This window comes from Callorhinus ursinus, unplaced genomic scaffold, assembly GCF_003265705.2.
Source record: "Callorhinus ursinus isolate GAN/ISIS: 27379988/994484 unplaced genomic scaffold, GSC_fseal_2.0 scaffold35, whole genome shotgun sequence".
Lineage (NCBI taxonomy): Eukaryota > Metazoa > Chordata > Mammalia > Carnivora > Otariidae > Callorhinus > Callorhinus ursinus.
In genome coordinates, this window is record NW_027397097.1 from 3,563,052 (window position 1) to 3,589,619 (window position 26,568).

The following is a 26,568-nucleotide window of genomic DNA, read 5'->3' on the forward strand; positions in this document are numbered from 1 at the left end:
GAGAGAGAGAGTGGGGGGAGGAGCAGAGGGAGAGGGAGAGAAACTCAAGCAGACTCTGCGCTGAGTTCGGAGCATGACTCGGGGCTCCATCTCACGACCCTGAGATCATGACCCTGAGATCATGACCTGAGCCGAAATCAAGAGTTGGGAGCTTAACTGCGCCACCCAGGCACCCCTCTAGTAGCTTTCTCACAAATGCTATAACTAAATATTTGTGCCTAGTTTTTAGCTCTTGAGCATATTCCCTCCCACATTAAGTTCACCCAGGCTAGGGCTTTTTCCACTTCACCTTACTTTATACAAGTACCTTCTTTTCTTTCATGAACCAATTTCCTACCATCTATACAAGTGCCTGAATTGAGTCTTCAAGGAGAACAGTGTTAAATTCTTATTATTTTCTTGAGACATGCTTCTTTTGTTCTATGTAGGGAAACCCACTTTGTATGGCAGCCTAACTTGTCAAGGAATTGGCCAAGATGGCATCCCAGAAGTTACAGCTTCAGAAGGATTTATTGTGAATGAGATAAACAAGGTAGGTTTTTATGTCTTCTAAATGACACTGGGTCCAAAACTGGGGTAGTACCCATGTATCGGCTTTAAATATTTATACTATTATTTATATATCTTTGTCATCTTTATTTTGTTTGTATAGTAATCACAATTTTTACTGCCTTTGGATGTCAAGAGTCTTTTCTTCTTCTGTAGTTACATATACTTTGAGATACTTTTAGTTGCATATACTTATTCTTCCCTTATATCAGTGCTGTCCAATAGGTAAATAATGTAAGCCACATATGTATTTAAAATTTTCTAAGAGCCACATAAAAAAGGTAAAAAGAAATGGGTGAAATTAATTTTAATAATATATTTTATTCAATCCAATAAATCTAAAATATTTCAACTTGTAATTAATATTAAAAATTATTAGTGAGATATTGTACATTCCTTTTTTCTTACTGAGTTTTTGAGATCCCGTGTATATTTTACATTTACCACACATCTCAATTCAAACTTTAATTTTTTATTGAAAATATTTGATAAATGTATTTAGGTTGTATAAATTTGCAATTGAGAACATAGATTCACATACCCAAGTAGTTCCAAATATACTTAAAAAGTTTTCCAAAAACTGAGGCAAGTATCAGTTTTTAAATTAAACTTTAAATAAGATAAAAAATGCAGTTCTTCATATGCACTGGCTGTATTTCAAATGCTCAGTAACCTCATGTGGCCAGTATCTACCATACTGGACAGCAAAGCTTTTATAATGTATCTGGCTAGGCCTTGATGAAGACCTACATTAATAGTACTTAATAGTTTTTCTCATTGGTCTTTGAGGTGAGTAGATAGCCAAACCAAGTATTGCAGAATCCTTGACTTTCCTTACTCATTCTGCAGTCAGTATGCTCTGGTCGGTGAGATGTGTAATTAAATTTTTTTTAGTTGTGAAATATTAAGGTATACTGATAAGAATAGATGATACTTTGTTTTTTACATGAGACTTTAAATGTTCATTTATTGCCTTCTGTGCAGGGTAATAGGCTCTATGTTATATATATTTTGCATTTGTTTTTCATAAACAGCTATGGTATAGTAGAAACTGTTGGGAAATCTGAGTTCAAGTTTTAGTTAACTCTGACACTAAGTAATACGATTTTGGACAAAGAACTTAGTTCTCTGAGCCTCAGTTTCCTCATCTGTAAAATGGAGATGATATTCTACCTATAGACTGATTAACAGCAAGTGAGACTGCATATGAATGAAACTGTAAAATCTTACAAAAGTGAGTTGTTCATCATAATAATCTTGAGGGATTGGCATTTTAAATTTTCATTTTGCATATAAGCAAACAGACTGAAAGAGGTTTATTAACCCTAATAATCAAAGCTAGTTAGACTGTATGCCAAAATTGAAACCAGTTCTATAAACTTCCCAGTATGAACACTACCTTGCAAGCCTACATTTTCCCCAGGTGTTTTACCAGTATCCATCTACAGCCTCAGTGCTGAATTCCTTTCTTCCCTTCGTACGTAGGCCCTGATACAGTCCTTATCTCTTCCAACATCGTTGCTAATTTCTGCCTTGTACCTGCTGGGTCAGACAGTAAGTGCTTATGGTTGAGCATTTATTTGTTTCCTAATTGCCATGAGGCACTTTGCTATTTGATGTTGCTGCGTTGTTCTGTTGAACAGTAGATTATGCTTAAATACCTAATCCTGGAGGATAAAAAAGTTTGACTTTAAATTTTATCTTAGTGTGGAATGCCCATGCTCCTCCTCTGACCCCCCCACCCTGAATTTTATGTTTTGATATCTCCTGCAACTTTTCACTAAAATATTTTCATTAATGGCATGATTCTTTACTGCTGATATTGGAAGGTAGTTCAACATTTCTCTTCCTCCATAGTTTGTTTATAGATTAAAGGTTGATTTGCTCAATTGATAAGCAGGAAAAAACTACTAATTCTTGAAATCTTTCACATAATTAGTCTCAAAGAAATGAAGTCTTCTGAGAACAAACCCAATTCTTACAGATGCCTGAACACTAAGTTCTTGGAGTTCCCTGAATCCTTGCTGGTAGGAATATTTAAGCCAGGAGAGTTTAGCTGACACCTTTAGTTTCGGGTACTGGAGGCAATTCCAAATTCAGGTCAACTCTCTTGCAGCTGTATGGGGCTTTCTCATGGGGTTTGAAGTGAAAACTCATTTAATGAAAAGTCTGCAGGCAGCCACATATGGATATGCTGGCTAAGAAAGTGCTGTTTATATAGACAGATACTCTAATTGTCTTTTTAAAGGAGTAGAAGACTTGTAATAAGAGCATTTTGATTTTTAGTGATGAGAATGTTATTACTTTGAAATTGTTCTTTCTAAAGAACTGTGAGGACCTGTGTTTGCTGTATGTATATTAGTCTTAGAAAAAGGTGTAGAAAATCTTGACTTTTAAAGACATTTTCATTGATCAGCAGAATTTCCAGAAACTTTGAAGTACTGCTGCAGAAGGGATAACAGGTTAGGGGCCATTTGGTAAGCGTAGCTCCTCAGCTCCCTATAGGAGATGCACACTTAGGTGGTGGTGTTGGTATTCAGCCAGTTAGATTAAAGGACTATCATATTGCAAGAATCCCTGAAGGGTTTACTAAGCCTTTTATGCCTCTATACATGCTACCTTGAAACACCAACATACTTAATCTTAAATGGTTACAAAGGCTGCCTTATGCAAGTCATGTCACCTGAACCTAACATCTTTTTCTAGATATAATTTGAATGTCACCAATCAACTATGTCACCAGTGTTTCTTGCTACAATAGTTGAAAGATATGTTATAATGACTAGCAAAACATGTGGGGAATTAATACAGCTGTGGGGCTCTGAGCAGTCTATGAACATGGATGGTCAGTTTAAGTTCTAGGTAGGAATGGGCACCGCAAGCCTGATCAGGGCCTACAGATTGTATAAGTGTACCATAATTTACCAGTTTTCTCTGGTAACTATAGATGTCAGTAGTCTAACATTTTTTCCTAAAAGTTCCTGTAGGCAGTAAGTTAGCTTTTAGACTAGTCTTTTAGGTGCTAGACTTGGAGTCTGGTGCTGTTTCCTCCTGTTAATCCTGTTCCTTGCCCCACTGCTAACTGAGAGTACTGGTATTAGATTTTCTTTTAAAAATTAATGCTTTCATATATGTCATTTGTATCTTACTGTTGGTTTACCTTCTATGGGAGTTTACTTCAATATAAAAAGATAAGGGCAGCAAAGCAATACCAAATTACATTGCAGCCCTTTGCAGTAAAAGGGCTGCTAATCTACAGGGGAGTGGTAGTGTGAGCTGGCAAAGGAGGATTAGAGAGGGTACATTTGAAAAATGAGAATTTCCTATCATCCTGATGTTTTCTTTAAGAGCCTTTCATTCCACTGGAGTAATTTTACTGATGAGTTTCATCTTTCCCTCTCTGTTTAGAAAAGCATTCATATTTCTTGTCCGAAGGAAAATGCATCCTCAAAGTTTTTGGCCCCATACACTACTTTTTCCAGAATTCATTCAAAGAGTGTAAGTATTTTGATAAAATGAGAGAATATAATAGCATGTTAATTTTTCATTTTATCTGCTTGAGTGCTATAAACGTTCATAATTAATGTGTCTTTCATTTACTGTGTATTGTTAAGGTACCACAGCTGAAGTGTGATATGTTTGGCAAAACTGGTATCTGGGTCCACATAGAATATGTATACAAATCCACTCACTGGTAGTCTTAGAGAATGGAATTGTCTGAAGTTTACTTATTTATGTTTTAGCAGAGCTGCTTTGTGGCTTTTGGATAATGATAGTAGCTATGTTTATCTAATTTGCCATTGCTCATATTTGTCTCATTGCCTACAGGACAGGGACATTTTCTCACAATTCCAAGTACAGCATTTTGAGGAATAATTTTCAGAGGTCTCTGTGATAATGCCCTTTCTACTACCATGATCTTTTTGGAAGCATAAATGAGAAATATGTGGATAAACTGATTATATTAAAGCCTTCCATTTTATTGTGTAGTACATTTTACAAAATGGCTATTTTTTATCCTTATTATAAAACATAGATTTAGTGATAAAAATTTAGGAAATATAAAAAGGTGAAAAATCACTCACATTCTACAACCTTAAGTAACTATTGTGAACTTTTGTTACAAACGCTGTATTAATAATAATTACAGTAGTAATATCTAACATTTATTGATTGCCTACAATGTGTCTGCACCATGTTAAGCTTTTTGTATTATTTCACTTGATTCTCCTCGTCTTTTTTCTTTTTTTCTTTCTTTTATTTTAAGATTTTATTTATTTATTAGAGGGTGAGAGAGAGAGAGCGCGCGCACGAGCAGGGGGAAGGGCAGAGGGAGAGGGAGAAGCAGAGTCCCCGCTGGGCAGGGAGCTGGATGTGGGACTTGATCCCAGGACCCTGGGATCATGACCTGAGTTGAAGGCAGACGGCTAACCAACTGAGCCACTCAGGCACCCCACCCTGTCTTTTTTCTTTAAATATTTTACCAAAATAGGTTTTTATAGTACATGTTGTTTTATAACTTGCTTTTTATTCCTTAATGATATGTTATATACATACTATATGTCATCTTTCTGCATATTCTTTTTTTTCCTGCATATTCTTTTAAGAGCTGCACGGTATTCCTACTGTATGATTTACTATAATTCATTTTTCCAATCTGGTGTTACTGGACTTTCAGATATTTTTGATTTCCTGATTTTATACTTTGGTGATTTGGCTAACCCTTTATTCACAAAGATAGGAAGAAATTAGAATACATTTATAAAATAGAGTTGCTGAGTCACAGGGGATGCAAGTTAATAAGGCTTTTGGTATGTTCTGACTTCCACTTAACTAATTTATTCAGTTAACTTTTGTTCTGCCTTTCCTGTGTAAACCGTACTGACTGAAGCTCACAGCACATTCACAGCTTATAAGCTCTCCTCTGAGATCTGCATACTGCGACACTGCTGGTTAGGTTGAATGCTTAATAAGGATAAGTTACATTATCAGTTATATTGTTTTTGAAATTTTGTTAATTAAATACGGTAAACCAATGTAATATGAGTATGAAAAGACAGAGTGATTATGTCTTTGAAAACTAAATTGATTGCTTTGGAAAGACTTGATAAAGAAGAGGTTTTTTAAAAAACTGCTATAATAGAGGTGCTTGGGTGGCTCAGTCAGTTGAGTGTCCAGTTCATGATTTCAGCTCACGTCATAATCTCAGGGTCTTGGGATCGAGCCCTGCGTCGGGCTTCTGACTCAGCAGGGAGTCTGTTTGAGATTCTCTCTCCCTCTGCCCCTCCCCCCACTAAAGCTCTCTCTAAAATAAATAAATTAAAAAAAAAACTGCTATAATAGTATGTGTGGGCAAGATAAATGCAAACTGTTACAGAAAAGATTTTTTATAAAAATCCTACATGAATTTTGCTCTTAATTGCTTTATAAATGTGAATAAAGATTTGCCTTGCTTTAAAGAAATCAAGTTATGAATTGTGCCTTTTGATTAATAGTTAATTACAAGAAAGTCAAGATGAAACTTCCCCTTTTTTGACTTTAAAACATTTTAATAATGTATATACTTTCTTTTTAAATTTTTTAAAACTTAAATTCAGTTAATTAACATATAATGTATTATTAGTTTCAGAGGTAGAGTTCAGTGATTCATCAGTCTTATATAATACCCAGTGCTCATTACATCACGTGCCCTCCTTAATGTCCATCACCCAGTTACCCCATCCCCCTGCCCTCCTCCCCTCTAGCAACCCTCAGTTTGTTTCCTATGATTAAGAGTCTCTTATGGTTTGTCTCCCTCTCTGATTTCATCTGGTTTTATTTTTTTCCTTGCTTCCCCTATAATCCTATGTTTTGCTTCTTAAATTCCACATACGAGTGAGATCATATGATAATTATCTTTCTCTGATGTATTTAGCTTATCATAATACCCTCTAGTTCCATCCACATCATTGCAAATGGCAAGATTTCATTTTTTGATGGCTGAGTAATATTCCATTGTATATATATATACCACATCTTCTTTACCCATTCATCTGTCGATGGACATCTGGACTCTTTCCATGGTTTGGCTATTGTGGACATTGCTGCTATAAACATCGGGGTACATATGCTCCTTCAAATCAGCATTTTTGTATCCTTTGCATAAATACCTAGTAGTGCAATTGCTAGTCGTAAGGTAGCTCTGTTTTCAACTTTTTGAGGAATCTTCATGCTATTTTCCAGAGTGGCTGTACCAGCTTGCATTACCACCAACCGTGTAAGAGTTCCCCTTTCTCCACATCCTTACCAACATCTGTCATTTCCTGACTTGTTAGATTTAGCTACTCTGACCAGCATGAAGTGGTACCTCATTGTGACTTTGATTTGTATTTCCCTGATGCCGTGTGATATTGAGCATTTTTTTCATGTGTCTGTTGGCCATTTGGATGTCTTCTTTGGAGAAATGTCTGTTCATGTCTTCTGCCTATTTCTCGACTGGGTTATTTGTTCTTTGGGTGTTGAGTTTGATAAGTTCTTTACAGATTTTAGATACTATCCCTTTATCTAATAAGACATTTTCAATTATCTTCTGCCATTCTGTTGGTTGTCTTTTGGTTTTGTTGACTGTTTCCTTTGCTGTGCAAAAGCTTTTATCTTGATGAAGTCCCAATAGTTCATTTTTGCCCTCACTTCCCTTGCCTTTGGCGAGGTTTCTAGGAAGATGTTGCTGCGGCTGAGGTTGAACAGGGTGCTGCCTGTGTTCTCCTTTAGGATTTTGATGGACTCCTGTCTCACATTTAGGTCTTTCAGCCATTTGGAGTCTATTTTTGTGTGTGGTGTAAGGAAATGGTCCAGTTTCGTTCTTCTGCATGTGGCTGTCCAATTTTCCCAACACCATTTGTTGAAGAGACTGTCTTTTTTCCATTGGATATTCTTTCCTGCTTTGTTGAGGATTTGTTGACCACAGATTTGAGGATCCATTTCTGGGCTCTCTATTCTGTTTCATTAATCTATGTGACTGTTTTTGTGCCAGTATCATACTGTCTTGATGATTACAGCTTTGTAATCATCTTCAGACTTCATAAGAGGTCAAATTCTGGAATTGTAATGCTACCAGCTTTGATTTTCTTTTTCAACATTCCTTTGGCTTTTTGGGGTCTTTTCTGGTTCCATACAAATTTTATGATTATTTGTTACAGCTCTGTGAAAATGTTGATGGTATTTTGATAGGGTTTGCATTGAATGTGTAGGTTCTTCTAGGTAGCATAGACATTTTAACAGTATTTTTCTTCTAATCCATGAGCATGGAATGTTTTTCCATTTCTTTGTTTCTTCCTCAATTTCCTTCATGAGTTCAATAGTTTTCTGAGTACAGATCCTTTGCCTCTTTGGTTAGGTTTATTCTAGGTGTGTTATGGTTTTTGGTGCAGTTGTAAATAGGATTGACTCCTTAATTTCTCTTTCTTCTGTCTCATTGTTCATGTATAGAAATGCAACTGATTTCTGTGCATTGATTTTATATCCTGCCACTTTGCTGAATTCCTGTATGAGTTCTAGCAATTTGGGGGTGGAGTCTTTTGGGTTTTCCACATAGAGTATCATGTCATCTGCAAAGAGTGAAAGTTTGACTTATTTGCCAATTAGGATGCCTTTTATTTTTTTTGTTGTTATTGTCTGATTGCTGAGGTTAAGACTTATAGTACTATGTTGAGCAGCGTTGGTAAGAGTGGACATCCCTACCACATTCCTGACTTTAGGGGAAAAGCTCTCAGTTTTTCCCCATTGAGAATGATATTTGCTGTGGGTTTTTCATAGATGGTTTTTATGATATTGAGACATGTTCCCTCTATCCCTACAGTGTGAAGAGTTTTAGTCAAGAAAGGATGCTGTACCTTGTCCAGTGCTTTTTCTGCATCTGTTGAGAGGATCATATGGTTCTTGTCCTTTCTTTTATTAATGTAGTGTATCACGTTGATTGATTTGCAGATGTTGAACCACTTTGTAGCACAGGAATAAATCCCACTTGGTCGTGGTGAATAATCCTTTTAATGTACTGTTGAATCCTATTGGTTAGTATTGTGGTGAGAATTTTTGCATCCATGTTCATCAGGGATATTGGTCTGTAATTCTCCTTTTTTGGTGGGGTCTTTGTCTAGTTTTGGGATCAAGGTAATGCTGGCCTCATAGAAAGAGGTTGGAAGTTTTCCTTCCATTTCTATTCTTTGAAACAGCTTCAGAAGAATAGGTATTAATTCTTCTTTAAATGTTTGATAGAATTCCCCTGGGAAGCCATCTGGCCCTAGACTTTTGTTTGTGGAGAGATTTTTGATGACTGCATCAATTTCCTTGCTGGTTATGGGTCTGTTCAGGTTTTCTATTTCTTCCTCTTTCAGTTTTGGTACTTTATGTCTCTAAGAATGCATCCATTTCTTCCAGATTGCCTAATTTGTTGGCATATATTTGCTCATTCTGTGGTCTTATAATTGTATTTCTTCAGTGTTCATTGTGATCTCTCCTCTTTCACTCATGATTTTATTTATTTGGGTTCTTTCTCTTTTCTTTTTGATTAAGTCTGGCCAGGGGTTTATCAATCTTATTAATTCTTTCAAAGACTCAGTTCCTAGTTTCCTTGATCTGTTCTGCTGTTCTTTTGGTTTCTCTTTCATTGATTTCTGCTCTGATCTTTATTGATTCTCTTCTCCTGCTGGGTTTAGGTTTTACTTACTGTTTTTTCTCCAGCTCCTTTAGGTGTAAGGTTAGGTTGTATATTCGAGACCTTTCTTGTTTCTTGAGAAAGGCTTGTATTGCTATATACTTCCCTCTTAGGACCACCTTTGCTGCATGCCAGAGGTTTTGAACAGTTGTGTGTTTTTTTTCTTTTTTAAAGATTTTATTTATTTGACAGAGAGATAGAGCACAAGCAGGCAGAGCGGCAGGCAGAGGCAGAAGGAGAAGCAGACTCCCTGCTCAGCGGGGGCCCCGACGCGTGACTCGATCCCAGGACCCTGGGATCATGACCTGAACCGAAGGCAGACATTTAACGACAGAGCCACCCAGGCGTCCCCCCACCTCCTCACTTTCAATCTGGAGGTGTCTTGGGGTCTGAAATGAGTCTCTTGCAGATAGCATATCAATGGATCTTGCTTTTTTACCAATCTGATACCTTGTGTCTTTTGATTGGGGCATTTAGCCCATTTATATTCAGAGTAACTATTGAAATGAATTTAGTGCCATTGTAAAGTGTCTGTGAAGTCACTGTTTTTGTATGTTGTCTCTGTTCCTTTCTGGTCTATGTTACTTTTGAGCTCTCTCTTCGCTTAAAGGATTCCTTCTAATATTTCTTATAAGGGTGGATTAATGATCACAAATTCTTTTATTTTCTGTTTTTCCTGGAAGCTTTTTATCATTCCTTCTATTTTGAATGACATCCTAGCTGGATAAAGTATTCTTGGCTGCATATTTTTCTCATTTAGCACCCTGAATATATCATGCCAATCCTTTCTGGTCTGCCAGGTCTCTGTGGTTAGGTCTGCTGCCAGTCTAATGTTTCTACCCTTGTTGGTTACAGACCTTTTGTCCCCGAGCAGCTTTCAAGATTTTCTCTTTGTCTCTTAGGTTTGCAAGTTTCACTATCATAAGTCAGGGTGTTGACTTATTTTTACTGATTTTGAGGGACGGGTTCTCTGTGCCTCCTGGACTTGAATGCCTGTTTCCTTCCCACATTTAGGGGAGGTCCTCTGCTATAATATGCTTCAGTATACCTTCTGCCCCTGTCTCTCTCTCTTTCCTCTTCTTCTGGGATTCCCAATTATTCTAATACTGTTTTGCTTTATGATATCACTTATCTCTCGAAATCTCTCCTCATGATTCAGTAATTGTTTTGTTTTTTTTTAAGATTTTTATTTATTTATTTGACAGAGAGAGACACAGTGAGAGAGGGAACACAAGCAGGGGGAGTGGGGGAGGGAGAAGCAGGCTTCCTGCGGAGCAGGGGGCCCGATGCAGGGCTCAATCCCAGGACCCTGGGATCATGACCTGAGCCAAAGGCAGACGCTTAACGACTGAGCCACCCGGGTGCCCTGATCCAGTAATTGTTTATCTCTCTTTTTCTCAACTTCTTTATTCTCCATCATTTTGTCTTCTACATCACTGATTCTCTTTTCTGCCTCATTTATCCTAGCAGTTAGATCCTCCATTTTTTATTACATCTCATTAATACCCTTTTTTATTTCAACTTGATTAGATTTTAGTTCTTTTATTTCTCCAGAAAGGGATTCTCTAGGGTCTAATATGCTTTTTACAAGCCCAACTACTATCTTTATAATCGTTATTCTGAACTCTAGTTCTGACATCTTACTTATATCCATACTCATTAGGTCCCTGGCAGTCAGTACTACCTCTTGTTCTCTTTTTTGAGGTGTTTTTCCATCTTGTCATTCTGTTCAGAGAAGAATAGATGAACTAGAGAACAAAATACTAAAATGGCAACAAAGACCCCAGAGAAATATACACTAAACAAATCAGAAGAGACCTGGGGGGGAAAAAAATATAATCAGACAGGCAAACAGAATAGAGCAATGCACTGGATCCTGTGTGTATTTTGGTTGTTAGAAAACTAGATTCCAAAATTGTAAAGAAAGAAAAACTTATATATGTACAAAAATAAAATTAGAAACAATGAAAGGTTAGAATGTACTGTAAAAATGAAAGTTAAAAGCCAAAAAAAAAAAAAAAAAGAAGGAATGTAAGCAGACAGGCGAACAGAACAGAGCAATACACTATAATCTGGGTATATTTTGGTCTGTTTATTAGAAGAAACCACATCCCAAAATTGTAAAGAAAGAAAAACTTAACTGCCACCACCATGAATAGCGTAGGGCAGGTGTGCACTGACATGAAGCGCGAGTAAGACCAGTGCTTCAGTCGTTGGTCTGCGGAGAAGTTCCTCAAGGCGGATGGCTCCCTGGTCCCTTGCACCGACCTCTTTAAGCACTGTCAGCAGTGTGTTCAGAAAGCAATAAAGTAGGAGATTTCCCACCGAAGGACTGGAATTCATGGGCCATGGCAAAGAAAAGCTTAAAAGCTTGAAAGTTTGAAAGCTCTTCTTGACCTTGACCTTGACAGTCACCTTGAAAATAGACTCCTTCAATCAGGATATTGAGGACACTGCTCAATTAATTTCGTCAATTAAGGCTGTGAAAAGAACCATTGATTTAATGGGGAGTTTAGGAGGGAGGAGTTTTCTTTCCTCCTTGATTTCCTCTCACTTGTAAAAGATGCATCACTCTGCTTTGAGATGATTTTTCACTTGCCCTGGCATCTTGCAGGAACTCCATGTGCTAAAACTGAATGATTTCTTGGGATTATGGTTGTAATACTTGGTCTGGGATCAGATTTAAATATCCTTTATATGTAAATACTGATAAACTTGTCAAGATGTTCAGGGTTGCCTGACCTTTTGAGTTTTGCTGCAAAGGACATTGAGTACATTATACTAGGGTTATTCATGGAAGCAATTGGTTAGGACCTCTCTTTTCTCTGAAGGAGCTAAGCCTCTGAAAAGGGATCCCAGCACAACAGTTTTAGTCAGTGCTTGGGAGAACAGTTTTATTTTTATATGATAAATTTTTAAGATTGTTGGTGGACTAGGTTAGCCAAGAGGAAGACAGCTTTAAGAATTCCCTACCTTAAGAAGAGGTGTCATATTCTGATTAATATGTGAAAGCTTGAATGTTGCTGTGTACACCATTTCAGAGCTCATAGTGTAGTTTAGGAATTAAGATCCTTGGAGTAACAATGGAGGAAAATCCTAAATTGCAAACATTTGCTGTTGCCAGCTTTCTGCCCAAGTCAATTAATTAAGCCAACCTGTATTATCATAAAACTGCCAAAATGCTGCATCTGGTTAAATGGGAGAAGAGTTTGTTTTATATGCCTTGTGTACCCACCCTGCCCTGTAATGTCTGTAATCATGAAGATGAAATAAATTATAACATTTAGTTTCCAAAAAAAAAGAAAGAAAAGTAAAACTCATATATATATATACAAAAATAAAATTAAATACATTGAAGGGATAGAATATCACTGTAACTATGAAAATTTTAAAAAGACTTAAATGAAAGAAAAAGAAGAAGAAAAAAAGAATATGATCAGACAGGTGAAGAGTACATAGCAATACACTAGATTGTGGGTGTTATTTTGGTCCATTTGTAGATGATAAAGCCCATCAATTTATTCCTTTATGGTAACTACTTTTGGGGTCCTGCTTAGGGTAGTCCATGATTTTATATATATTCACTTTTTTTTTTTTAGGGAGGGAGAGGGGTTGGGGAGGGGTAGAGGGAGAGAGAGAGGGAGAATCCTAAGCAGGCTCTACGCCCAGCACGGAGCCTGATGGAGGGCTCAGTCTCAGAACCCTGAGATCATGGCCTGAGCTGAAATCAAGAGTCACTTAACTGAAAGAGCCACCCAAGTGCCCCTATATATATATATTCACTTTTAATTTTTAATTGCACAGCATAATGGATAAGAGCATAGACTCTAGTGATAGACTCATTGGATTTGACTCATTGGATTTGAATTTCGGTTCTGCCTCTTGCTGTGCTCTTAGGCCAGGTACTTACCCTCTATGTCACAGATTCTTATTTGTAAAATAGGGATAAAAGTAGTATCTTATGGAGTTGTTACAAGGATTGAAACAGAATTTGATCTGAAACATAGTAAGCATGATATGTGTTAAATAAAATTATAAATATAGTGTTTTCTTTGAATTTTTATGTTTTATTTTTCTACATTTCAAACTTTATTTTTGTTACTTGGTTTAAAGTAGGGATCTAACTTAATTGTTTTTGAAATGATTAGCATATCAAGGCACTATAAAGTAATCCATCTATATTTCGCTCTCTTGAAATGTCATATTTATCCAATAATTAGGATTATCCCATTGATCTGTTTTTTTTGCTGGAACTAAGAAATGGATCTTTAGCTTTAAATTCTGACCTAGGTTTGCATCCTGGCTCTGTTGTGTCACCTTGGGGATATTAATCACTTCTTAAACCTCAGATTTCTCAACTGAAAAATAGAAACAATACCTATCTTAATAGATTTTTTTTTTTAAGATTTTATTATTTATTTGACAGAGACACAGCGAGAGAGGGAACACAAGCAGGGGGAGTGGGAGACGGAGAAGCAGGCTTTCCACTGAGCAGAGAGCCCACTGTGGGGCTCGATTCCAGGACCCTGGGATCATGACCTGAGCCGAAGGCAGACGCTTAACGACTGAGCCACCCAGGTGCCCCTATCTTAATAGATTTTTGAGTGTATTATATGAGGGTAATGTCTGTTACATGTCTGGTATATAATAGCTATTCAATAAATGTTAGTTTCCTTTCTTCTTTTTTAAAAGTTTGGAGAAAGGAGATAGCTGGTATGGCCTATAATCTACTCTTCAGTGTTTGTCACTTTGGAAGAACTTCATAGTTCAGATTTAATTATTTTTTAGATATAGGAACTAGGAGACTCCAAAGATATGTAAAAGAGCTAAGGTAACAATATCTCTGTCCCCTCCAGGGACAATATATTAACTGAGAGGATACAATAGAATACATCAAAGTTTCTTAACCATGGCACTATTGACATTTTGAGCTGGGTAATTCTTTATTGTAGAGGAATGTTCCCCAACTGTGACAACTAAACATGTTTCCAGACATCACCAAATGTGATGAGCTAATTTGCCCCTGATTGACAACCACTACAATATATGAACATAGTGCGGAAGACTATTAGGGAGGAAGTGATGAACTTTTTGGCAGAACTGGGAAAACCTTTTGAGAAATAGGTCATTTTTTTTCTTTTCTCCAGCTTACTTTTTAAGAATATAGTATATAATACATATACAACATTTTTAAATTAAATTAAATTTACTTTTTTTTTTTAAAGTAAGCTCTATGCCCAACATGGAGCTTGAACTCACAACCCTGAGATCAAGAGTCACAGGCTCTATCAACAGAGCCAGTCAGGTGCCCCAAATTTACTTATTTTTATTTGAGTATAGTTGAGAGAAGTAGGTCATTTAAAAAAATTATTAATTGTGCCCTTTTTTAAAGGATTTTATTTATTCGAGAGATAGAGCAAGAGAGAGCATAAGCAGGTGGTAGGGGCAGAGGGAGAAGCAGACTCCCTGCTGAGCAGGGACCTGACATGGGACTCTGTCCCCGAACCCTGGGATCATGACCTGAGCCAAAGGCAGATGCTTAACCGACTGAGCCACCCGGGTGCCCTAATTGTGCCCCTTTTCTATTTCTTATTCTCCTTTCCTCTTATTTGAGTTCATTATTAGGTAGATGTATCCATTTATTAATCACCTACTATAATCCAGGTACTCTGGGCACTGGGACTATAGCAATGAATAAAACTGTTGTATAGCACCTACATTCTTGGGGTGTGGGACCAGACAGGATTTGCTAATGACTTGGGTGTGAAATGTGAGAGAAAATGAGGAGTTGGGATCATTCCAGAATTTTCAAAAGAAGTGTATAAATTACGGTGCTATTTACTGATTGAGGCCAAGTAGTTGTATTGTTGTGAAGCTGGGGGAAATGAGAGTTGTGTTTTGAACATGGTAAGTTTGAGGTGACCACTATAAAGCCAAAGGTAGATGCCTAGCTGGCAGTTGAGTAGATAGCACCCGCATCAGGAAAGAGGTTGAGCTATGTTGCTTTAGGGATTAAAACTACTTCAGCGTGAGTAGGAGAGTGTTTAAATGTGTTATTTCTGGGGTCCTGCAAATGAGGACAGTAGTTGCTCTTACTGATACGGGTCAGATGGCTTTACTCACCTACCTAGTGTTGTTAAGGTACTTCATTCTTTTTTTTTTTTTTTAAGATTTTATTTATTTGAGAGAGAGAATGAGATAGAGAGAGCATGAGAGGGGGGAGGGTCAGAGGGAGAAGCAGACTCCCTGCCAAGCAGGGAGCCTGATGCGGGCCTCGATCCCGGGACTCCAGGATCATGACCTGAGCCAAAGGCAGTCGCTTAACCAACTGAGCCACCCAGGCGCCCAAGGTACTTCATTCTTATTACCAAACTGCTATTGTTTGTTATTTGTTGAGTAGTTACTGTGTACGTAGCCTGTGGTTGTGTTAAGAAAGTGCTGGACAAGGGGCACGTGGCTGGCTTAGTCGGCAGAGCATTCAGCTCTTGATCTTGGGATTGTAAGTTTGAGCCCTATGTTGGGTGTAGAGATTACTTAAAAATAAAATCTATCAAAAAAAAAAGTGCAGGACATTGTTCTGACACTTATAGAGCTTGTCATGTAGTTGGGGAGCCAGACATAGAATTGAAAAGTTAATTGATGATACTAGTATTCAGGCTTAAGGCAGGTTTAAGGATAGTAGCAGTATTTTGGAGAAGAAAGATCTGAGAGATGGGTACTCCTGTACTAGAATGTAAGGCAGGGCTATGTCAGATTTACCTCCGTGTCTCCAATACCCAGCAATGGGAAGCTAGGAGCAGAATGGGATTATTATGAAAATCAAATGATACAATGTTATTTGGAAATGCTTTCTAAATGATAAAACATGATATAAAGGTTAATTTTTGTCATAATCCTTAAAATTAAAGAATCCACGATTAAGTTAATGGTACTTCTATTCTGGGACACCTGGCTGGTTCAGTTGCCTAAACATCTGACTCTTGGTTAGGGCCCAGGTCATGATCTCAGGGTCGTGAGATCAAGCTCACATCAGGCTCCACGCTCAGCAGGGAGACTGCATGAGGATTTTCTCTCTCTGCCTCTCCCCCCGTGCACGTGCGTGCTCGCTCTCTTTCTCTCTCTAAAATAAATAAATCTTAAAAAAAAAGACAGTACTTTTATTCTGAGGAACCAAAATAAGGAAGAAATAGTCTTAGAAGTTATTAGAGGTGACAGATATGTCCCTTTAGTTCTTGCTGAACTTATTCATTATGGTTCAACTGGCATAGAGCAAAGAAAAATGGAAGATTGGGTAATTAAAGCCTACCCTACTTTTCCCTTAGTTGCCGGGAATATGTCTGGGATTATGTATCGCAGTCCTCCGTTTCTGGAATATTTGCAGCTGGGTGTTTTTTAATAAAAAGGGTATGTATGTATGCATGTGTATGATCATTGCTTATGCATGAAGTGATTGCTAATGTTGAAACTGCATAAATAAATCAGAATTTTTTGTTACTTATTCTAAAATACACACATACACACAATTAGGATTTTATAGAGGGAATATGAAGTAGTAAAGTGGAAGCATCTTTGCTTTTCCTTGAATCCTTCTGGTACATTTTAGTTGACTGTCTTTTGTGTATGTGGGTTCCTAAGAATCAGGTATCTTAATTTTAAAATATCAAAAGAGGGGTGCCTGGGTGCCTCAGTCAGTTAAGTGTCTGCCTTCGGCTCAGGTTATGATCCCAGGGTCCTGGGATTGAGCCCCGCATTGGGCTCCCTGCTCCACCACCGGGAGCCTACTTCTCCCTCTCCCTCTGCTTGCTGCTCCCCCTGCTTGTGCGCTCTCTCTCTCTCTGTCAAATAAATAAATAAATAAAATCTTAAAAAAAAGAATTAAAATAGCGAAAGATGGAAATGATATGGGGATAGTAAAAACTTTATAGTTGAAGCAGGAGACTATAGATGATTACAAGAACATCTTTTTGTTTTGAGAAATAAAAGATGTTGGCGCTAGCCTTGTTAGGAGATAGGTGATGACACCTCAATCTCCAGGTGAAAACACATGTCCTTTGTGCTGGGAAGCATAAGCTTGAAGAAGTCTTGGAGGAGTGTGAAACAGGGGAGATCTTTAACATATTTCAGGGAAAAAAGAGCATTTCATTATTTATAACGGCAGCTATTTTGTCTTTGAACAGATAACATGCCTGGACATTTCCAGTGGAGGCGGCCTTGGTGTGTCTTCTAGTACTGATGGAAGCATGAAGATCTGGCAGGCTTCCAATGGCGAGCTCAGAGTAAAGGCTTTGGATATGCTTTTAGGATCTTATACGTGAAGGGTGGTCTGGGAAGCCTTAGACTGGGTCACAGAAAGAAGAGTGGTGCATTCTAAATTTATAGGACCACCACACTTCAATTGATCTTTGTTCTCCCATTTGTTAATCTCCGAACCATCCTCAATCTTGGTGATTTGTCGGAACAGATTGGGGCTGGAACAGTGGAGAAGCCAGGCCAGTGAATGTCTAAGTGGGTGGTCCCTTGGTATGAACTGCCTTCAGTGATCAGCTAACAGATTAGGTAGGCTGTTATACTGATTATATGGCTGAGCCCCTCCAACTTATACAGAGGATTTTAAAAGAAGAGGTGAGTAAAAGAGTCCTCAAGCCTCCTTAGCTCCTTATATGTAGTACTAGACTTAAGGAGACTGTGAGAACCTTGGAGTTCAAATCCATAACATCTGTACCAGAGCTACACAAAAGGGAGTAAGTAGCTCTTAGAACACTACCTGGTATACAGATGAGCTAAAGAGATCCTTCTGGACCTCCATAGTTTTAAAACCCAGCATGTAGATATTTGAGGGACCAAAGATATGACAGGTTAAGAGAATGTCAGGGGATGGACAGAGAACTAGCATGGAATTTTCTTTTGTTTTTCCAGAGAGTATTGGAAGGACATGTGTTTGATGTGAATTGTTGCAGGTTTTTCCCATCAGGCCTTGTGGTTCTGAGTGGGGGAATGGATGCCCAGCTGAAGATCTGGTCAGCCGAAGATGCTAGCTGTGTGGTGACCTTCAAAGGTCACAAAGGAGGTATGAAGGATGATTTCTCCAAAAGGCTTCTCTAATGATCCCCAGAGACAAATCAAAAAGGTAGAAACAGAAGCTAGTTATCTACAAAAAGACAAATAATTCCTCTAACTGACCATTTAAATGAGCTGTTTCCTCAAGGATTAGAAATTCCTTTGACACTGAGTCTTGTTATTGCTATCTAGAATTAACCGCTATACACAGATAGTTGTTTTCCACAGTTGATAAGTGAAAAAAAAAATCCTTCCCCAGAAAACTAAGTCGTCCAGTGTTCTATCTGCTTGTGTGCTAGGAGAGAGAAATGTGTCCCAACATTTTCTCATTATTAGTCCTTTGAGGTGATAGTAAAAGCTGGGTGGCAAATGGCTGCATCACTAGATATCAAAGATGGAGCTTGGTACTGACTGTCAGTTCTTACGGATTTAAGTCACAGTTCAGATTTTAAAATGGATTAGCCATATAGCCAGTTGATAACAGGTTATAGAGACAGAATGAGAACATTTTCCCTTTGTAACTGGTTGGTTTGTGGGAAAAAATTATAATTTAGAGATGTTTTACCCTTAATTGGAATGTTAAAAAGGTGATGTTATTCTTATTTTACAAGTTTGGATATTTTTGAAAAAATATTAACATCCCCAAATAATTCCTTACCTTGTTCCCTCCTTTGGAACCATAGTACATATCATGTGTGCCACTCACTTGAGAATTAATTATGTATTGCCCTAAACTTAAGGTATTTAAGCTAGTCTTTTGCTTTGTGTACCTGACTATGTTATAAAAGCTTGTGTGGTTGAGTTTTAAGTTTTAATATTTCTTTATAATGATTTGTTAGGTTACATACAGATCATCTAGCAAATACATGTTAACCTTAGCAAGGTTATTTCTAAGACTGTCAGTACACAGGTGCATTGAGAAGGAATAGAAAAGATATTTGGAGCCTTCCTCACATTCAGCCCTGAAGAACTGACTGGTCTGAGGAGTCAAAGTGGCCTGCGTAGAGGGGGAGTCCAGGAGCCAAATGGGTCTAAAGGAACCCTGAGGTACTCATCTCACATCTGGCCATCCTTCTGAATTTGTGAGGCACGGGGAAGTTCCAGTGGAACAAGACATGACTGTTTGTGAGCTTAACAAAATGCATATTCAATGTCAACGCACACTCAACTTAGGAATTCCTCTGGGCAGCTGCAGTATGCCCACCATGTGAAAACTAAGTCGTCCAGTGTTCTTTATTTCTTCCGAAGAATACATGTGCATCACTTAGCTTAGAGTGAAATACATAATGTTTGTCAATCCGATTGAATCTTTATTCATTCTTCGGACTTACGAGAACGTCCCAGGTTGGGGTGGGAGCTTCTCTAGATACTCTAGATACAGCAACTCTTGACTTTTCTTTTTCTTTTTTTTTTGAGAGGAGGAATTTTATTAGGTTGAATAGAAGTGACAAACTGTGGGAGAAATGACATGAAGTCAGATCCAGGCTAATGTTTGTCAGGTCTTGAATGCTCCTGCCCAGGTAGTTCTGTAAAGTAAGGCCAGATTTGGTGTTGCCTGTTCTTCCACAGTACAGAAAATCAAAATTAATCTCTGATAGTTTAGCAGCATATGGGTCACTCCAGCCAACTGAATTCCAAGTTGCGTTGCATGGCTCCTTTTTTAATCTCTTTAGTTACAAAATTTTGAAGCATGTTTATGAGCAAAGGCCATGAACTACATAAAAAATAGAATAAAAATTATTACCGGCATGTATGATCTTTAGTGGTTTCACAAGTGGTGACTAAATAAGAAAAACAGAAGATAGTGAGTGTTGGGCAGTCCTCTGGGGTCCCCTCCCTCCTCGGAAGCTTTGTACGATCACTTTTGCTGTTGGTCAATAAACCTTGCTTTGCTGCCCCCCCCTCCCCAAAAGAAGTTAGTGAGTGTTGAAAGTGAACATGGTCTTTTATTGCCTAGGTTAAGTCTTGGCAAGCGAGACATAAAAGAAACCACCAGGAACACTGGACTGAACATAGCCTGATGCTTATTGCAAAGAACCATTAGGACACTAACAAAGTAGCTCTGTATAAAGATCTTGTGTAAAGGATAAACTTTGGTTAGTTTAATTAAGTCCCTGGCTTTCTTATTGCTTCTAGTATATGAAAATATAATAGTGAGACAGTATGTAGGGTGTTTAAGCATGGGATTTGGAGACATGTAAATCTTGGTTTAAATCTTAATTCTTCCACATATATATATAATCTGTATGACCTCAGAAAGTTGCTTAACCGAGTGCCTGGGTGGCTCAGTTGGTTAAGCGACTGCCTTCAGCTCAGGTCATGATCCTGGAGTCCCGGGATCAAGTCCCACATCGGGCTCCCTGCTCAGCAGGGAGTCTGCTTCTCCCTCTGACCCTCTTCCCTCTTGTGCTATCTCTCATTCTCTCTCTCTCAAATAAGTAAATAAAATCTAAAAAAAAAAAAAGAAAGTTGCTTAACCATTCTGAGCCTTAGTTTCCTCATGTAAATGAGATGATGCATGTGAAGGATTTAGCATAATCCCTGGTATTATAATAAGTGCACAATAAATGTTATTGTTCATATAAAATATAAAGCTAAACTTTAATCCCAGGCAGGGGGGGTGAGCTTTGTGATGTTTTAACAAAAATACTTGTCATATGTGAAAAGCAGAAATTGTTATTTCTAATAGAATAGACTAATTCTAATTCTAATAGAATTTTTCCAGTAGCAACAAATATGATCCTAGTTAATATGTAATTGGTTTTCCCTTATATTTTTAGATACATATTTTATATATAAATATAAAGGATTACTGTGTTCTTTAACAAGCAGAGAGGAGATTTGTGTATGTTTTTAAATTCTTCTGATGAAAAGATAAACTAAAAGTAGTTTTGTCTTTGTATATGTGCTGCCGAAGTGAGCACAGTTTTGTCTTTGTAATATAATAGTCCCCCTTTATCCATGGGGGATACGTTCCAAGACCTCCAGTGGATGCCTGAAACTGCGGATAATACCAAACTGTGTATATACTATCTTTTCCTATATGTACAAATCTATCATATATGACAGGCAAATGGATACTGCGTGGATATGCTGGGTAAAGTGATGTGATTCACGTCCCGTGTTTGACCAGAGAAAGTGACAGTGTAGATAAGGGGAGACTACTGTATATGAGTCTTCTAAGTAGCTCTAAGGTATACTTTAGTTTGAAGTTTTTAAATTGCACAGGCCATTTAATTAGGTTGGTGAATTTGGAGGTTTATATAATACAATCCTTTGAGTAATAATAATTTAATAATCATAATTATTTCTAATAAACACCAGATCATTCATAATTTATGAAAACGTTGAGGCCAAATGAAATACCACTGTAGTTGATTGGTTGAGTTTTTTGCTCACCCTGGTAGGAAAGCTGCTTACATTTGTAGAATAATTTTAGGAGGTCAGGTTGCATTTTCAGCACTTAGGCCATTATTTTCAAACTCTTCTATATTTTCTTTGAAATAGGATGTGCTGCCTCCAAGTAATAGTAGGTGCTTCAAGGCTCATTTTTTCTGAGATCTGAGTCGCAGCCATTACTCTTTCCATGCGCGCACGCGCGCGCACACACACACGTACATTTCCCCTTCCCTCATATGTGTGTTTGCTTCCTAGCAACATTAAACCAGCTTCATATAATAATAAAACTAGATAATCTTAATAGAGTAAATTGGTTAAAAACATGCCTAGATATATAAATGTTGCTCTATTTCTTATTAATACTTATTTTAGTCATAGTTTCACTTAACATTCTTATTTCCCAGACATTGGCTAGGATGTTTATATGTGAATCTTTTCTTGAAGGCAAATGCTTTTGTATCTTGGTTTTTATCTTGAGGACTTGTATCAGTTTGGTTTGATAGCTAAAGCCTTTGTGGCTTCAGGTAGGTCTTTGCTCTGGCAGCTTCTCTTACAAGAGCTGCCTACTACTTTCATAGCTTCTTTCTAGAGTAATTTGTCATAGGTTCCAGCTCCTGTAGGGTTCCTCTTTCTTTTATTCTTGTCATCTAAGAGTGAAGAGACCCAAATGAGTTGCCACTATATTGTAAGAGGGGGTTGGGAGAAACTAGAGTGCTACTTCCCACTACTTTGTTTTTTCTCTTTCCACCTGTTATTGCCAGGTCAGGGTAGGGGCTCAGCTCACTACTGGACCCTGCTGGCAGCACCCTGCTGGGCCTGATCACTGTCAAGGGTCAAGGGAATTGGACTGCTGCCTCCTGCTTCAGTGGGAGTAGGGTAGAAGAGCACTCCCTATTTAGCCTCACTGACCTTGGGGAAGGGGAAGTAGCAGTTTTTCTCTTGCTATTTGAGTAAATTGCCAACATTTTCTGTTAGGCCACCCCTTTTCCAGTCTTTTGCAACAGACATTTCTTGGATTTGGGTTGTTTTGTTTTTGTTTTTTTTAAATTTGTGTATGTTTGTTTGTTTTTTAATCAATTCCTTGTTGGAGGCTTCTGCAGTATCCTATCCAGGATGTATGGGAAGCAATAAGGAAATTCAGGGAATTTGTTACCCTGTTGTTCTTCAAGTCCTCAGGTCCCTAGGTGACCTTCTTTCCATCTTCAGTCTTTTTTTTTTTAAAGATTTATTTATTTGACAGAGAGAACGAGAGAGGGAACACAAGCAGTGGGAGTGGGAGAGGGAAAAGCAGGCCTCCCGCTGGGCAGGGAGCCCGATGTGGGACTCAATCCCAGGACCCTGGGATCATGACCTGAGCTGAAGGCAGACGCCCAACGACTGAGCCACCCAGGTACCCCTCTCAGTCTTCTTATACTTCCTGTCTTATGTCCAGGTTTTTTTCAGTTATAAGGGGAAGGACCTGGGAGAAATGGGGCTACTGTCACTTGGCCAGACCAGAAGTCACATCTTTTTTTAAGATGGGGAGATTAATCCTTTCAGTTAGTTCTCAGTGGAAGCAATAAGACAGTGACTTTCAAACTGAACTAAGATGTCTTCTTAATTTTTATTTAAAACACATTTTAAAGGCAAAATTAAAACTGAAAATCACTGTTCTAGGACACTCCATTAAGAAATCCAAACCTTTTTCCATGTCTGTCTCTAAGGGCTAGTCTTTGAACCATTGGGAAGCAAGGACTCTGTTCTGTTTTTCTAGCACTTGAACTTGCTCAGCATATAGTACATATCCAGTACACGTTTGTGAAGCACTGGAGTCATTTATGCCGATCCATTTTCTCTGCTCTTGTAGTTTCTTTACCACCCATTCCATCTTAGGGGCTTTTTTATTTCTCTTGCCAGGTATTCTGGATACAGCCATTGTTGATCGGGGGAGGAATGTGGTGTCTGGTTCTCGAGACGGGACAGCACGACTTTGGGATTGTGGGCGTTCAGCCTGCCTGGGAGTCATTGCAGACTGTGGTTCTTCCATTAATGGAGTGGCTGTGGGTGCTGCTGACAACTCCATAAACCTCGGCTCCCCTGAGCAGATGCCAAGTAAGTTGATAATGATATGTTGAGCTTGTTTTGTTTCCTTAGGAACCTTCAGTGTTTACCTTAGCTTCTCCTTTTCTTCCTCATCTTTCCCTGCTTTTTGTCTGGTATTTGTATTTTCACCATAAGTTTAATATTTAATGCATACCTACTATGTTTCTATTGCTTTGGAATCTACAGAGGATGTATATGTCATTGTTAACTACATTTAAGTAAGTACAATCTAGTTTAGCAGATGAGACTGATGCCTATAAAAAACAAAAGAATTTTAGGTGAAACAATAATTCTTAATGCAAGTAAAATAGTTTTGAGTATTTTATATTTTAGGTTAGTGTAGATGAGAAAGGTGTCACAAAGAAGTTGACTTGAACCTTGGAGGATGAATTTGAGTTGAATAGACAAGAATGGGAAGGATGGGAGAATGGGAGCTGGGGGTAGGGCTAGGGGCAGTTCACGTTAAAATAGTTTGGAGGTGAAATTGACTGTTGGGTAAGAAACATATGTTTGGCTGGGTGAGAGGTTAGAGTAGTAGTAGTGGGGGGCCCCTGGCAGGCTCAGTTGGTAGAGTATACAATTTGATCTCTGAGTTATAAGTTTGAGCCCCATGTTGGGTGTAGAGATTACTTAAAAAAAATCTTTAGGAGCAAGGCCACCTGGGTGGCTCAGATGGTTAAGTGTCTGCCTTCGGCTGGGGTCATGATCTCCAGGTTCTGGGATCGAGCCCTACGTCAGGCTCCCAGCTTAGAGGGGAGTCTGCTTCTCCCTCTCCCTCTGCCTCTCTCTCTGCCTGTGCTCTCTTTGTCTCTCTCTCTCTTAAATGAATAAATAAAATCTTTAAAAAAAAATCTTTAGGGGCACTTGGCTGGCTCAATCAGTGGAACGTGTGACTCTTGATATTGGGGTTGTGTATTCAAGCCCCACATTGGATGTAAGGTTTACTTAAAAATAAAATCTTTAAGGAAAGACTTTATTTTTTAGAGCAACTTTAGGTGTACAGCAAAATTAAGCAGAAAGTGCAGTTTTTGGGCTGCCTGGGTGGCTCAGTTGGTTAAGCGTCCAACTCTTAGTTTTGGGTCAGGTTGTGATCTCAGAGTCATGAGATTGAGCCCCATGTCGGGCTCCACGCTCAGTGCAGAGTCTGCTTAAGGATTCTCTCTCTTGGGTGGCTGGGTGGCTCAGTCGTTAAGCGTCTGCCTTTGGCTCAGGTTGTGATCCCAGGGTCCTGGGATTGAGTCCCGCATCGGGCTCCCTGCTCAGCGGGAGGCCTGCTTCTCCCTCTCCCACTCCCCCTGCTTGTGTTCCTGCTCTCACTATCTCTCTCTCTGTGTCAAAAAAAATAAATAAAATAATAAATAAAATCTTTAAAAAAAAAGGATTCTCTCTCTCCCTCTCCCTCTGCCCCTCTACCCGCTCACACTTGTGCATACACCCTCTCTCCAGACAGCCTCCCTGATTATCAGTTTTATCAATATCCCTCACCAGAGTGGTATATTTGTTACAATTGATAAACCTACATTGACATATCATTATCACTCAAATAATTTATATTAGGTTCATTTTTGGTATTGTACATTCTGTGGATTTGGACAAATGTATAATGACGTATCTATTATTTTATCATACAGAAGATTCATTGCCTGAAAAATCCTTTGTGCTCTACCAATTCATCCATTCCTCTCCTATAACCCTTGGCAAATAATGTTATTTTTACTGTGTCCATGATTTTGCCTTTTCCAGAATGTCACAGTTGGAATCATAAACTGTGTAGTCTTTTCAGATTGATTTCTTTCATTTAGTAATAAGCATTCAAGGTTCCTCCATACCTTTTTAAGGCTTTTTAGCACTGAATAATATTCTATTGTCTGGATGTACCTCGATTTATTTATCCATTCACCTACTAAAGGACATCTTTTTTGCTTCCAAGTTTTGGCGAATATGAAAAAAGCTGCTATAAATATCTCTGTGCATGTTTTTATGTGGACATATGTTTTCAACTGATTTGGGTTAATTTTGCCCTTGACTTTTGACACACTGTAAGTACTCTCCCGTCTTAAACTTCCCATGTGGGTGTACTGTGGTCCAAGAACTAAAACTATCACTGACCACCAGATGTTCCCTGAACTCTCTTTGGAATTGATAGGATGAGTCTTTCCCAAAGTGTGATACATGTGCAATTAGTGATAAACAAGATAATTTCAGGCAGTACACATCTTTAATAGTTATATATTTAACCCACACACATTTTACTTCAAACCTAATATATCCCACAAATATTACTTAAAACAAGGTTAAGTTTTTAAAAATTCGTTGATTTGAAGTAATTTTTTTAAAGATTTTATTATTTATTTGTCAGAGAGAGTGTACACAAGCAGGGGGAGCAGCAGGCAGAGGGAGAAGCAGGCTCCCCACTAAGCAAGGAGCAGGGAGCCCCATGGGGATTCAATTCCAGGACCCCGGGATCACTACCTGAGCCAAAGGCAGACACTCAACCGACTGAGCCACCCAGGCATCCCGATTTAAAGTAATTTAAATGAAAATATGTATATATATATATTTTAAAGATTTTATTTATTTATTTGAGAGAGCGAGAATGAGCACATGAGGGGGGGAGGGTCAGAGGGAGAAGCAGACTCCCCGCTGAGCAGGGAGCCCGATGTGGGACTCGATCCCGGAACTCCAGGATCATGACCTGAGCCGAAGGCAGTCGCTTAACCAACTGAGCCACCCAGGCACCCTATATATATATATATTTTTTTTTTTTTTAAGATTTTATTTATTTATTT

General features: G+C 38.3%; 1 protein-coding gene and 1 pseudogene across 8 annotated transcripts in view; both read left to right on the forward strand.

Annotated features, from left to right (window-relative positions):
* PAAF1 (proteasomal ATPase associated factor 1) overlaps positions 1 to 26,568 on the forward strand; it is a 41,017-nt gene that overhangs the window by 2,329 nt on the left and 12,120 nt on the right. For 3 of the 8 annotated variants that reach the window (XR_003203804.2, XM_025848376.2, XM_025848377.2), the window contains exons 3-7: positions 429 to 532; positions 3,958 to 4,047; positions 17,419 to 17,517; positions 18,158 to 18,308; positions 23,594 to 23,788. Coding sequence is in view for 7 of the 8 variants with exons in the window: in XM_025848376.2 (XP_025704161.1) it covers positions 429 to 532; positions 3,958 to 4,047; positions 17,419 to 17,517; positions 18,158 to 18,308; positions 23,594 to 23,788 (639 nt within the window). In the remaining variant the exon portion in view is untranslated. Of the gene's footprint in view, positions 1 to 426; positions 533 to 3,957; positions 4,048 to 13,653; positions 13,820 to 16,563; positions 16,646 to 17,418; positions 17,518 to 18,157; positions 18,309 to 23,593; positions 23,789 to 26,568 lie in introns of those variants that run through there. The other 5 variants (XM_073879682.1, XM_073879683.1, XM_025848379.2 and 2 more) reach the window with 4 other exon arrangements.
* Positions 11,393 to 11,917, forward strand: LOC112806226 (TP53-regulated inhibitor of apoptosis 1 pseudogene; annotated as a pseudogene).